Source organism: Eleginops maclovinus, chromosome 8 (genome assembly GCF_036324505.1).
Source record: "Eleginops maclovinus isolate JMC-PN-2008 ecotype Puerto Natales chromosome 8, JC_Emac_rtc_rv5, whole genome shotgun sequence".
Taxonomy (NCBI): Eukaryota; Metazoa; Chordata; class Actinopteri; order Perciformes; family Eleginopidae; genus Eleginops; species Eleginops maclovinus.
The window spans coordinates 15,604,607-15,619,984 of record NC_086356.1 but is presented as its reverse complement, the minus strand read 5'-3'; the positions used below and the strand labels follow the sequence as shown (position 1 = coordinate 15,619,984).

The window sequence follows — 15,378 nt, the reverse complement described above, 5'->3', positions numbered from 1 at the left end:
ACCGACTAAAATAAGGACATTTTTGCAAAAACATTTCAATCTGCTACTTTATAAATATAGTTCACTACAATTTCAGATGTAATATTATACTTTCCTCATCTACAATTATCTATAATGAGTAGTTACATTACAGATCAAGAGTAATATTGACACAGTTGTATAGCCTATTATAGAATAATATTCAACTGATGTGTCATTGTATAATTTTACTGCTTGTATTTTGACTTTTAGATTTTTGAAAAATAATACTTTGTACTCTCAGATAAGTTGTGTTGCATTATTCTGAAACTTTTTTTATTTAGGTGCTAAATAGTAACTAGTATTGAGGGACAATACAATGAAAACACAACAAACACAGAAGAGTAATATGACAGATGAAAGAATGATATGTATTCAGTGGATTAAGATCAAGAACGTGCTTAGCTACAAAGATATATTTTTAAGAAGGTAATGAGGGCTTATTGCATCAATTACTATATTTCACATAATGAGTGGCGTTTTCTTTAAACCGATCCACATTCCAGTGGACCTTCAAACGTCACACGGGGGCGGCGCTGCGTTCCCTGCCCCTCCCCCAAAACCACGAGGCTCCCGTGTTGACAGGCCCGATCACCGCCCCACAGGCATCGCTCAGTCCGGCTTTCCTCGCTCACCACCGGCAGACAAAGCAGCTCGCCTTGCCTCTCCGTCTACAACACCCATCGGTTAAAACCCACAGCCTGAAACCAGGACGGTCGTTTGTATCCCTCGTTTAAAGCTTTTCTCCTCTTAAACCTCACAAAGGATTACCGGCCGTGCGGGAATTCCGCTATCCGGTCCCTTTTTTAGCACGGAGCTAACCGAGCAGACCCCGCCTCCTCTGAAATTGTCAACAAAGGGGTTTGACAAGCTCGGAGAAGCCCTGCCCCCATGTTTCCATAAAAGGATGATTTGGCCATACACGGGCAACAATCAAGCCGTGGGTAACCTCTTCCCTTCCCCATCCCGTTCATATGGTGCGTTGACTTCCTCCGTTGCCGTTAAAGCGGAGCTATCATGGCGGAGCGCGTACAGCAGCCCCCGGCCAAGCGGCTCTGCTGTAGACCGGGATACAGTGCAACATGTAGGCAAGGCCAGCGGGCCGCGGGGGCGCCGTGTGGCGGATCCGGAGCCAACCAGGGCGGCTCAGGCAAGACCCAGAACCCGGAGACCCTGCTAGACATCGCGGCAAGGAAAGTCGCGGAGAAGTGGCCGTTCCAAAGGGTAGAGGAGCGGTTCGAGCGGATACCAGAGCCCGTTCAAAGACGGATCGTGTATTGGTCTTTCCCGAGGAGTGAACGGGAAATCTGCATGTACTCGTCGTTCAACAACGGCGGCGAAGAGATCGGGAGTAGCGGGGAGAGCAGCGACGAAACGCGGCTGCCTTTCCGCCGGGGCATCGCTCTGCTGGAGAGCGGCTGCGTGGACAACGTACTGCAAGTCGGTGAGTGATGTGATAGGACATATCGAGTACAAATGTAACCCCCTTTTACAAATAACCTTCAAGACAACAACAGGACCCATATTACAGATTTAATGCGTGAATCGAGTGAGAAGTAGCGTAGATAAAGTGACGGGTTTGACAACAAAGGGTGAAGCGGTCAGGCGTCAGAGGGGAGCCCACAATGGGGCTTTAAATCTGCTGTGTGCATGAATGGGAATGTGTGACTGGGGCATTTAAATCCTGTTTTGCTTGGGGCCAGTTTGAATGTGAAATGTAGGGTACAAAGCTTCCAAAATCCTTTAATTGCGTTGAAAAAAATCAAGCCGTGGCTTTAACAAAAGAGGAATCCCCACATTTTCAAATCTTAACACCACCAGGCTTTATTGAGAAAGTTTGAACAGAATAAGGATTAATAACTATCATCGACTCACTGCTAAAAAAAACTATATTCTAATCTAGAGGCGTACATAAATTAAGCTAATGTTAGATTTAACTGTTTCAATGTGTGACACAAGAGTGCAATTTTTGACACTACTTTGAGACTGACCAGCTACTATAGCATCAAAATCACCTAAACATGTTTTATATTTTCCTTATCTCTATAATATTTCGAATTAATAGCGCTGATAAGGCATTACGGCCCATTATTTTATATTTGAAACTGCTATTTCTGACTCCCATCAGTGAAACCTTTTAATATTTAGGGAAAGTATTACACTTCTATTAAATCTTTTTTTAATGATTTATTTAAAACTAATGAGTAAGCAGGGATGTGCTCAGTGAGGTTGGGTGTTAACTGACACGCATTTCTTTTGAATGAGTTGTGTGTGGCCCGGTTCAGATGCTTGTTTATGCACGTTGTGCCTTTGTCAGTCTGCATATTTGTTTGATCAGCAGACTCATTGTGCAGCTAATAAATGTAAGTTGGAAAGCAGTCAAATATGCAGTTTGACATTGTCTTTGTTATATATTTAGTTTGAGTGTATATGTTTATTACTGGAAGTTTCAGAATAACCATTACATAGGTAAATGTGCTATCTTTCCTACATGGCAAACATGAGTAAAGACCAGTTACCGCATGTCAGCTTGTTTGAAACCCCCTGAAAGGACTTTTTTTTCTGAGTGAAACAGGAACAGACACCTGTGTGCTGAACTGACAGCTGCGTCTGCTTGACAACATTACTCCACCAGCAACACAAATCAATGTGTCGCTAACATTTGAGTTTATGTCATTTGTAGTTGTATTCCTACTAGTTTTATGTGCCTAAGCACTCTTTGAGATTTTAATTACCCGCCAGCACACAGGCTATCAAATGCCCAGCATTCCTATTGTGAGTTTGGCACTTTGTTCCTATTTTCATGTTCATTTGTGTCTTTCAAGCTTCCTGTCGCCTCCAAAAGGAAGGCAAACAAAAGCATCTTTTCACTCCCTTGTTAAGTAGGAGAGATTTGGAAAGGAGGAAGCGTATTGAGCACAGCGATCCTTTTAAATGGGCCATGATTCACACCAGTTTGCAGCCAATTGGTTCAGGGTCGTGTCTTTGTGAGTATCTGTAATCTGTGAGAGAGCGCTTTGCCTGCAACAGACGTGGGAAGGGATAGTTTTCAGTTTGCAGCCTTTATCATTACACGGTCAGTTTGAAGTCTTTGATTTTATCTGTCACCTGTGAGTTCTCCAGACCCGGGACACCTTCTCAGAGGGCGCTGAGGGCTGTAATCCCATTACTCTGCATGGTTAATTTGAATTGTAATGCAATCTGAACACTTGAGTTGCTGCGTGACACGTCCCTCTTCCCCCCTGCTTTTAAATGCATGTGGGCTTTGAGAAGGGCCACAGGGAATACACACTCCCAACAAACAAACACACCAGCCTCTGTCCTGCCAAAATAAGAGGCCCATATATTCCCAGACATTGTGAAATGTTTCTGTTGGGAAGAAACAGAATCTGGGTTGTTTTCCAGAGAGTGAGGGGGGGCTCGATCAGTATGCTCACAAAGAGGAATTACAGTAGTGCACGTACACACACACAGGGAGGGTTTCTTTCTTGGCTGATTGCACCCCAGCCTGGAATTTGCTGGAAAAATAGAGGCAAGAAGTGATAAATAAAAGATGTAATCTCCCCACGTGTGGGCTGTACCAGAGGAGGGAGGTTTTTTCTCGCAGCAGACCTTGAGGAAATGAGTTGGCACACATTTGCTGTGGACCGCTCGTACTCCACAACAAACCCTCACTGCTAATCAGCGCAAAGATGAAGGAAGCCATTTTTTCTTGCACAAGCAAATACTGCAGCTTTTAGAGTTCAGACTTGAGGGGTACTTTATTCCCCCGGTCGTAGCCAATATCATAGTTGCTTGTGATTATTATTGAGCCGTGAGGTGAACTACCTGCTCCGAAGAAATAACTGAAGTGTGCAGCTGCTCCAAACACACTTTAGGCTGAAGGCAATTTAATACTGAACCATAATAAAACTGTCTAGTGCTGAAATAAGTCCACTATTTGGACAAGCGGTTAATGGTTTAAGAAAAAATGTCAATATTTTGATGGTTCCAGCTTCTGCCTTCCTCACCTTAGAGTAAAAGGTTTTGGGTTTGGGAGTATTGGTTGGACAAAAAATAGAATTTAAGACTTTATCACCTTGGGCTCTCGTGTTTAATGGAGAAGATAATCCTCAGACAAAACGATAACGAGAATAGTCTTTGGTTGCAGCGCTAAGTAATTCTGTGCCTCTTAACATGTATCAGCTGAAAGATCATGTATTTAAGGTGAATTGGGAAAAATGCAAATGTGGATTTTGCGCTTTCAAGTGATGCTGCGAGCCCGTTTAGCTATTATTCGTCATAGCTGCTCATTAATTGTTGTTATGCTTATTATCAGGGATTGCCTTTAAACATTTCATTGAATTTCCAACTGAAAGGAAAAAAGTCAAAGTTGAATCTCTTGCACATAAAATGTAGACCTTTATGGATTAATGCATAGGCCTACATGAGATTGAAACTGCTCTTTTTTTAATGTGCATGCAATCCATTTTGAAAGTGCAGCCAATAAAACATGAGTCTTAGGTCTTCACTTTACACAGCACAGACGGCTTGTTATTGAGACCAATTCAGCATCCTCCATTATGTCTTTTAAAACTCACAGAGGAAGACAGGCTCCTCTGGTGTGGAGTCATTTGAAGATGAGTGTCGTGCAGATGAGCACCTGAGAACATGAAATAATTTTGTGTAATTCACGTTGCATGCGAAAGCAGAATTGCATCATGTGAAAAAAAGGCAGACACTAGCTTTATCTTCTTCCCTTTGAGAACTTGCTCATTGACACTGAGGCTTTCGTCGTAAACATGAAGTGATCTCTGCTCGTTCACGCAGGGATAGTATAGGTTTTAGCTGAAGTATAGGTTGCCCTTGCATGTTAAAGTATAGACTGCAGTGTCTATGTGTGCCCTTAGTGTGGCTATCTGTACTAGCTTCATCAAAACAACCTAAAAATAGAAGGTTGAAAGAAAATCTGTACTAATCTGTAACTGATGTACACCATTACATTATCGCGAGTATGGATGGCTTCTTTATTCGTGGGAGAACATGTGCTGTGAAATGTTGCTTAACTTAGTTACCTGGTTATTAGGTCACATTTAAGCTGCTTGCACTCTGCAGGAGGTCAAGTTCACTTCAGAGGCTCTTCTCTCTGCCTGATCTCATGTTAATGTGCTCCCATCTGCAGGTCAAAGGTCATTTAAACATCAATACTGGTATGCAGTGTTGGTTGTTGATTGGAAATCCCCACTTCTCTTTCTTGTGCCTATTTCTTTTAGGTTGACATATTCAGTTAGATTTTCTGTCCACTCAACATTTAAAAACCCAATTTACTATTCTGGAAGAGGAAGCAAACCATCCAATATCCACATTTTGGTATTTTCCAACATGACATTGACTTTATCTACCATTATGTATTCATCTTAATCTCAGGAAATTCTGCGCCTGGTGCTACATTTAGCTGAAAAGATAGATCTCCTTTTTGGAGTCATACTGTAACATATGTCCAATGTCCACCATGTATAAAAGCCCATGCATTTTCTTAGAAATCTTAGATTTTTTTTGTTTCTTTTAACCCCAGAACTTTTCTGATTATCATCACTTTTTTTTAGGTTTTCTTATCAAAGTAATCCAGTAATAGTTGTTTGTTCATCCAAGAGCCAACAGGAACTGCTGATAGTTGTTTGGCTTATGCTACTTTGAATTCTACCAAAATGGAAACAAATTCAACTTAAAATGCATATTTTCACTCCCTTGATAGGTATCAGGGACTTGGAAGGAGTTGTAGCACACCACAGCTAACCAACTGACTTTATGACAACATAATAGTTCCTGTTTACAGCCCCTAAAACCCTGAAATTATGGGAACTGCAGTTCCAAAACTAAAAGCATGCATTTTCTGCCTGAGAGAGAATTGTTGGTGTTTCAGTGAGGGAGAGTGTGTGCGTGTGTTTCAGTGAGGGGGAGAGTGTGTGTGATTGTTTGCACAACCCTACCAATTAAACCTCATCTTCCTCCCAAATAGTGATATCTGAGTTTACATCAACATTGCTGTCATTTTGTACACTGTGGTGCAGAATGTGAGACTCGGTCCTCAGGTCTGTCACAGGCATGTTGCTGCACAGAGGGTGAGCTGAGAGTCTGTTGTCACTGCATTCTGTGGATTTGTGTACCCAGTGTTGTGTATCTGTAGTTTCCCGAGTTTCTCTGGTCTTTCTTCGTGCTCAGACGTTTATATTGGTTGGCTATTGGTTTTTATTGACTGTCACCACACAGTGAAATCTCTCTCTGGTGTACTTCTATAATCACGGCAATGAGACTGAATCCAGACATAACTTCTCCGTCTCTGCTGGGAAAAAGACGTTATGGCTCAGCTATCATCCAGTGAGGTGCAGTCTACTTTTAAAAGTATTCTGATGTTCAAGTAAAAAGTGCAAAAGCCACCATCCAAAATCTTAAACACAATCAAATACAAACTCCATTATTTTCAAAATCCTGCTAATTTAGAAGTCTTATCAGCAAAATAAGCATAAAGCAATAAAAGTAAAATGACTCGTTCTGTCATATAAGGTCCTCTCTGACCCCTTTGAATATCTGACTATACATGATAATGCATTACTGATGCATTTGTGCTGTGCTGCCGTTTGCTGCTGTATCAGCTTGAGGTGGAGCTGGCTTTTACTTGTTAGATAATTAGTTTAGTTAATTGGTTCTCAACATAGAACGTTTTGCTTGAGCTCTGACGCATGCACAATTTTGGAGTTTAACCACTTTGGCCTCAATCATTAATTTAAAGAAAACCTGTTTACGGTAAAACTGAAATCAACATCTTACTTTTGACAAGCTCTTTAATGTTTCACTTTGTTTACCAGTAAGTCACTAAATATGTCTAACTACAATATATCTAACAACAAAAAAGGCTGCTTTGACATTCAAAAAATGAAAATAATCGCTGCTTCAGCTAAATCTGATTTTGGTACACTAGATATTTACTTTATTGCTTAACTTAGCATACTCTATTAAATTAAACTTGAGCTAAGCATATCCAAGCACAATTTTGTTATCTCTTTCACACACACACACACACACACACACACACACACACACACACACACACACACACACACACACACACACACTGATGTTAACATGGAGCCTCAGGCCCTATGTGTACACACTGATTACTGCCGCCTCGCTCTCTCATCTGCAATTTTATGAAGAATCAATGATCGGCGAACACCTATTGAATGATGCAAAGCTTTGTAAGTTTGCTGAGGGAGAGAACGAACACACACACACACACACACACACACACACACACACACACACACACACACACACACACACACACACAAACTACTACACTCAGCCTTGTAGGTTGTTGATCAGCATTAATGGTGTATGCATAGCATGCTTCTGCCCTGCAAAATCAATTTTTATCGGCGCTACATCCAATGCTCTGTTGCATTGCAAAGAGACCAGTCATTGGATCAACCTGCCATATTTGAAAAATGGTTTTACACTACGGTATAACATTATGGACAGAAGCGGTAGATAGTAATGGGCAGTCTTAGTTTTTTCTGTTGTTGCCGGTTGAAGTCTTGGGGTTGTGCCTGAGTATTTTACCGGGTCAGTGTCTAACTCAACGAGGAAAGTAGCTTTGTTTTTATTTTCTGCCTCTGCTCAGATTTAAGAAGCTTAATAATTAGCTTTTAATTAGCTCATGCTGTTTAAAAAGGTGGAGTTTTCTAAGGTGTGTAAAACTTTTTAAGAACCTGACATTCTATATTTTTGTTTTTGCCATGAATGTCAGCTGGTCACTGCAGCTTTTATTAAACATGCTCATACTGGAGAAAAGATTGCATTTTTTAGGGACTCATTTATCTGCAGGGTTAATCCAAATTTGGTGATCTAGTTCCAGCAAGAGGCTGTATGTGGGATGTTGTCGAAGTAAACTGCAAATGAAGTAGAGGTATAAGGCAAATATATGTTTGTGTGATCAATTTGTTTGTATTTGTTTATGGGGATGTTTAATTGACAGCAGGAGTAACGCCATCAATCTTTCCTTTATGGTTGGTTAGTAGTCAAAATGTGCTCATAATCTCTCACCAGCTGTTCAAGACTGGTTTAGCACTCTACACATCCATCCCCTTCTCCCTGATCTGTATTCTTCTGCTGTTTCTCTTCATCATTAACCTTCAACTCGAGGTAGAGAGGCGGCAGAGCAGGGAGGCGAATGGAGGAGGGGAGGAACGAGTTTACCTCCGTCTGCACTCAATCGCCTCAATTAGGTCCCGTTTTTTTTTCTCATCTTTAGTATATCCGTTGGTATCTGTTTCATCATTGATAGTTTGTTATATTAATGGCAACATTCTAATTGGTCAAGTGCCTGCAATGTCACCGTTGGTTATTTTCTTCGTCTTGTATGACGGTAAACTGAACATCTAGGTTTTTGACTGTAAATTGAACCAGAAATTCAAATACCACCATCTTGAGCTGGATCTGGGAGATTACATTGTGCCTTTTTCAATGCTTTCATAGACAAAAAGATGAAGAATATCTTCATGTTAAGCGGTATTTAGGTTTTCTTTTATGTAATATAAAAGTAAGGTATTTTGGAATCCAGATGTGTGGCATTTTGCACACTCACTTTAATTGTTTGTCCGTACATGGAATCATTGATTCATTTGATAGTTTAAGCTCTACTGCAGATAAAGAGCCTCTACGAGTTTGTCAGAGGCAGTGAAGTGGTCTCTTTTCTTCTGGGACGTCTGGGGAGTTTTATTTAACCCAACAGTGTCTGAACAAGTCCAAAGCCTGTCACGGTCCTTGCCTCATGGGAACACTGGGTCTCATGGGGTGGTCTCTGAAGAGGAGCGCCCTTCGGACCTTCGCAGCTCTGCAAACAGAGCACTTAAGTTAACAACAGATGAAATCCCAAAAGCTTTTCCGACATATAAGCACTGCTAACGATTTTCACTAGGTCATCCCCGCTAAACTGCCTGTTCTTGATCTATTTGTATTTCTATTTGAGCGAAAATTCAAATAACCGTGTCTTCTGTAGAGTCCTGCACCCTGAACGCAGAGCTTCTGTCTTTGCAGCGCAGACACATGAGCGCGACTCAGAAGCTGCTCATGAGCAATGCTTACCTTTTTTTAATGGGAACTTAAAGATGTCATCCATCAGAGGCTGTTACCTTGTAGCTCACAGCCAGAGCATGCTAAATGAAGACTGATTGTCCTACGTTTTCTTTCTTTTCTCCTATGATAATAGAAACGCAATTGACGTCGAACTGAAATGAAATGCTTTATTGCTCTGTAAAGTCAAACGGAGCTGCAGATTTGGTGCAGATTCTTTCCCTTTAAATGTAAAATAGGAAATGGCACAATGGCTCTCCCAAATGTTAAAGGTTGTAAATGCGCATAAATGTTATAAATTGTTCAAAACCTATCCAGCTTTATGTGAGTTGTACAAAGAAAGAGTCTACTATTTAATATTTATAATATGTCTTTTATGCTTCTTTTTGATAAAGAGAAATTGTTTATAGCTCATATTGGGAGAATTTGAATTAAAATTTGACTTGAAACACACATGCCTGCCTCCCTGCATGTGAACCTGCTCTGCCGGATAACGCTCCTGCCATCTGCTCACAGGATCTATACGCCTGTGCATGTTGGGCCCAGGGACAGAAATCATCATAGTGTTTGCTTAGCCAAATTTACAAAGTGCCCAGACTGTGTGTCACATAATGTAAACCCACACTGTTGTCACGGGACATAAAGCCATCCCCTTCCTGTCTTCTGCTTCAGCATTTCCCTCTAGGATCTCCTGTCTGGTTTCCGTTAATAATTCTACAATTTGCATTCTCCTTTTGTACCGATTTCTGTATCTATAATAACAAATTATTTTGTTTTCCTTGTCCAACGGTAGCTGCAGGCCTTTCCCCAACCTTCAGCATAGCTCCCTGACTCATAGACGTGTTGTGGCTTTTTCAGGCGACGATACAACGTGTTAAAAATTCAGACGAGTAAAACCAGGTTTTAAGGTGCATCCTGAAACCATTCTTTCGTGAACCCATTGTCCAAGCTTGTCTAGTCAAACGACTTTGTAGCTGCATGTAAAAAAAATCTTATTTTTCTCATGGCTTCATTATTTAATCAAAGGTGGTAACAGATTTACAAATATATTTGTGAATATTTGGATCGGTGATGTCACTTTTCAGGCAAAAGTGCCAGTTATCCCTTTTATTAATGGATAAAATCATCATTTTTGCAACCATTTACCAATATCTTCTTCTCAATGTGAAAATTTGCATTATTTTATGCTATTTTACAACTGAAACCCCCTCTTAAATACCCTCGTTTTGAACTCTTTTGGGTTATTTTCTCAGAATCTCTCCCTCCAGAGCCGAAAAAGACTTCATGCAACTATTTGTTTCTTATGCCACTTTGAATTGAAAAAAAATAATAAGCAGATCATTGGATAACGATGTTTTATTGCAGTCCTCTAAACCATAAATAAATATTACCTTGACTAACAATTGCTCTACAAAACTCACATGCAAACCTCCGGAGATGACACATGCTCCCACAAGCCCTGCAGACTCATCTGGTAAGTTTCCGGGGTATGCCTGGCATGCGCTTACAAGTTGAGTCATTGTTTTCATCTGTTGAAGATGAGTAATGTCAATACGGTTGATGGAAACGGGACGGACTTGAAAAGTGTATCGACTGGGCTTTAATGCAGTTTAAAGCAGGGAGGGGCGGGGTGGTTAAAGCAGGATAATGTGTGCAGCTGATGCTGACTTAAAGGGAGAGGGGTGAAAAAAATGCTGACAATGGAGTTATCAAACCCCTACTTGTGTAAAAGAACAGAAGTTGTAATAGGATAATGTATCGAAAGTGAAAGTACTCATCATGCAGGAAAAGGCTTTTATTTGTTCCAAGCAATATTAGATAATGATACATCAATGTTAGAGCAGCAATTTAACAATTGTCAGCTCAAGGTGGGGCTAGTTTGACCTTTTTTATATCCAGAAAGCTAGTTTAAAGAGTGGCCAGAAGGGTCCTTAAATAATAAATGCATACATTCTTTGTCTTTCTTTAATCTCAGTAAGGTTGCAACTAATTAATGATTTAATTATAAATTAATATTCTTCTTGAAGGGGTCTTTTGGGTCATTAACCATTTAAAATCAGTTAAAAAAAAACATTAACATTATTAGAAATTGCTTTAATATAAGAAAAGATAAGCAGCTTTAAATAGAACCGAAATTATTCAACTATCCTCAAATTATGTTTTAGAACTGGTGCAAAGTCTGTCTCTGAAGAGTTGAAAGTAGAAAGTTATACTTGATCTATTTAGTAACTTTCCACCACGTTTTTATATTTATTCACCTGCAGTGTGAGGAAATAAAGACCAATACATTTAAGTTTGAGCAGCCAGTTGGTATAATATTTCTCATTGGTGAGTGAGACTCATTCAGTGGTGGTGGAGGAGGATAGAATCTGCGAGCCGAGTCCGACATGGCGAATCACATGGCAGCGCAACAGGAAGGCAGCTCCAGCTGGAGAATGAGATGCAAAGAGGAAAACAGCTGGTTAGTTGTAGGTGTTCAGACAGGAAGAGATAACTTGATCCAACATAAACTAAAATACACAAAGAGAGAAAAAGCCGTGATTGTAGTGTTGTTTACTTTGCAGTCCAGTCACTCTTCTTGTCCTCAGAAATGTTGAACAAGCTGGATCCCAAATAGAAAAGGAGGTTAAGGGTGTGTAATTCTGGTTTGATGCACTGCCATGATATGGTGTGGCCTGCATCCTGTTTTGACAGCGAGGGGCCCCTCCTCCTCTGTGACGCTGTAGGAAAGTATTCCTCCCCCTCACAGACATTGTGGTGTTACGCTGACAGTTAAACGGTTTCTCTCAGTCGACTGCAGACAAAGCCCAGGTAATGTTGTTGGGCTGGTTGTTCAACACACACAAACACACACACACACACACACACACACACACACACACACACACACACACACACACACACACACACACACACACACACACACACACACACACACACACACACACACACACACACTTACACTAGATACATACTGTACATGCTTCATTGGACAAAGGACTTTTCTGTTCTCCTCACAAATAATCGTGAAAATGATCTCCAAATGATGTGCTTTAAAGGCTACTGTTATCTTTGATCATCAGTTCAGTCAAATGAGGATTAACAGGATTGTTTCAGGCTGATAACGATATTTAGATTAGTTTATCGACGTGTCACATGGTCTAAGTTATCATTTACTTTAATGCTACACCATGAAGGAAGTGTTCCCTTCTGCTTCTCCCTTTATAACTTCTCTGGTCTCGCATTGATGTAAATGTAGTGTGTGAATGTGGAGATATGAAAATGCACCTACTTACTGGACGGGGATTGGTCGTATCGCATGTGTTTGTTTTAAAATACCACAACAGTTTATAAGTGTTGAGTCACTTTCACTGTACAGGAGGTGTATTTGACTTTGAGTGCGAAGTTACACATTTTTCTTAAATGTAAAAAGACAGTAAAGCATATGGAAACTTTAGTGCCGTGTTTTACGATGCTCGGACACAGCAGGATCTGCCATCCTTCCTACCGGCTGTTTTAACTGCACACTTATCACCAACACGCACGTTTTGTCAGGGTTTTTATGATCTCAAGGAAGCAACTGCTGTGGGTTCAGAGGTCAAGAGTCACACTTGTACCACAGTATACAGCAGATGTGTCTGCTTGAACACATGTATAATGACCGACTGACCTTTACCAGCATCCTGCAGGGTATTTTTCCATTATTTTGTATGAAATGATACAACAACACTGTAGGAAAAGCTAACCTTTTTTTAATTTTATATTCTACTACTCAGTAGTCTGCAAAATAATAAAAACTATGAGGATGTTCGTTTGTGCCCAGACATCTGCCATGCTTTTTCCATCAGTGTATTCGGCCCGAGATTCTGATCCGCCCCAAAATATAGTGGTTCTTTAATGGACTTTTCTATCCTTAGATGATGTGACACGTTGTTAATCCAGTAGTTCAGACCGCTGTCATGGACTATATTGACCATTGTTAAGGAGGGAAATAAGTTAAAATACGGAGTGCTGGACCTCAGATAAATCACTAGAAGAACACAGACAGGAAGTGAACACTAACAGGAACACGGTCTGGTCTCTGCAGGGTTTAAGGACTTGTTAGTGGATCAGAAACTGTGAATAGACTGGAACACTCACAGAGAACCTCGATCAGTGCTGCTATACAGTTGTTGTTGTTGTTGTTGTTGTTGTTGCAGTTCCAGTCCGTTGGTGCGCCGTGGAATGGAGTTTTTTTTTTCTTAGCAGAAGAAATACGATAATTTTGAGTCAATAAAATATTTTCAATTAATATTGGGAGTCGAGTCGTTGGTTTGTTTGGTTGCTGGCCGTGTTATTAGCTGGATAATAATGTTATCCCGCTTATTACACTGATCAGATGTTCTTTTCCCCATAATGACCGACTCGCTGCACATTATCCCCTACTTAAACCACTGTGTCAGAGTGGAGATGGTGAGTGCTGATGCAGAGGAGGGAAATGGAGACTTAAACAGGGAAATAAAATGCAGAAACAGCTAGATTTGCACCACCAGCGTTCACGTTCAGGTTACTCTGAGTTAACTTCCTTCAGATACTCAACATTTCCCAAAGCTTGTGTTCCCACAGAGTTCCCAGTGTACTCCTCCCAGCAGCCTCTGGCTGGCCTGCTTCACTGATGTGCTTCCTATTCCCTCATCGAGGTTTTTTCAGTTTCTTCCGTTAGTTTCTGGTTATTTTGGTCAGTATCTGTGCTGATGTGATCAAAGATGTGGTGTAAATAATTTAGATCATTGAGGATACTTTCATCTTGTTTTTTTATTCGGCTCCTGTGATGCTACCAGCCATATCAGAGGCACTTAAGGCAAGATATATATTCTATAAACATACAAGATTGAATGTGTTAATCGGTGAACTTTAGAGCTTAAGAGATGTTCTTATCATTGGACGGAGCCAGGCTATATGTTCCCCCCTGTTTCCAGTCTTACACCCAAACTAAGCTAACTGACTGGTTTTATAGTTATCGATTAAACATAACAGTAGTGTTGATCTTCACATCTAACTTTAGGCAAGAGATCTCTAACTGTTCCTCTCATGAACATGATTCAGAGGTTTTTTCACATCAGCTGTAGCAAACACATGCTCTCGTTGCAATACAAGGCAATCAGATCAACATGTAAACAAACACTAAAAGCTTTTTATTTGATTTTATTCATGTCTTCATGGGATTCCTGTGCTCATTAGCAGCAGCAGCTCTGTGAGGATCTCTGTGGAGATGAAGCTGAATCTCTGGAGGAGGAACAAATGCATTTGGAGAGGAGAGGCAGTGGCTGGCCTGCTGATAGTCCTCAGAGGCTGAACAAATGACTTTCACCGAGCACATCGGGAACAGACAGCACTCAAACAAATGCTATTAAAAGGGGGGGAAAGACGGGGAGGGAAAACATCTTCTGTCCCTTTAGAAGCTTGCTGGGAAACCTCTGATGGCCGTTATTTATCTTAGTAAAGACACTTTGACGTAAATATGCTGGTGAGATTGCAAGTTTGTGTGTCCACAAATCACCACGGAGAGCTGGCTGCATCAGGGAGCTGATTGTGAACTGGTGGTTGTTTTCAGGGTTTAAAAAAAGTAAAGCTCAGTGTGAACTGGAAAGCAGCAAAGTGGTCCTAATGAGTCTGAACTCAAAGGCAAAGGAAACTCCAGTACACTGACTACAGCTGCATGTTACACTCCCAGTAAGCATTGATTTGGGGATTTGAGCTTTTTCGGACTTAAATGTGAGAAGTTGCTTGAATTTGATTCTAGTTTGGACATTCCTCACATTTTAGTTTAGTCATTTTAATCAAATGAAGACATACTTTAAGATGGATGTCCTAAGTAAAGGATCTGTGTTCAAGCTACTGGGTTTGTCCTGTTAATCCATGTGTCCAAACAGCGTGCATACATGTATGTTCTGCTTCTGTTTGTCCGTTAAAGCCAAGGCTGAATTACATAAGGGTAACTTCACCAGGGGCCCCAAAAGCTACACGCTTGATGTGTGTCAACATGTTTGTGCGAGTTCTGGAGTATGCAGTACTGACGCGGAGAAAGGTCTTTCTGTGGGTCCAGCTTGATGCCTCAAAGAGACTCCATGTGTTAAACCTTTGTTTTCAAACCTTCGTTATTGCTCGATTAATCTGTTCAAATCACCACACAACCAACCTGCGGCCATGCTGTATTCCAGCATAGAAAAGCATAGTTAAAAAGGGGGCCCAGCACCTGATCTCGCCCTG

The 15,378-nt window shown here is 40.9% G+C and overlaps 1 protein-coding gene and 1 long non-coding RNA gene across 2 annotated transcripts in view; one reads left to right on the top strand and one right to left on the bottom strand.

Moving 5' to 3' along the window:
* Window positions 1-600: 600 nt before the first annotated feature.
* zswim6 (zinc finger, SWIM-type containing 6) overlaps window positions 601-15,378 on the top strand; it is a 37,347-nt gene continuing 22,569 nt past the window's right edge. Inside the window, exon 1 of the mRNA XM_063890037.1 lies at window positions 601-1,462. Within this exon, the coding sequence (XP_063746107.1) occupies window positions 1,036-1,462 (427 nt within the window). The 5' untranslated portion in view covers window positions 601-1,035. The remainder of the gene's footprint in view (window positions 1,463-15,378) is intronic.
* LOC134867988 (uncharacterized) lies at window positions 10,910-11,801 on the bottom strand. Its single transcript, XR_010166229.1, has 2 exons — window positions 11,687-11,801; window positions 10,910-11,557 (listed from the first exon to the last, which is right to left on the bottom strand). It is a non-coding gene; the product is annotated as an uncharacterized LOC134867988 (long non-coding RNA).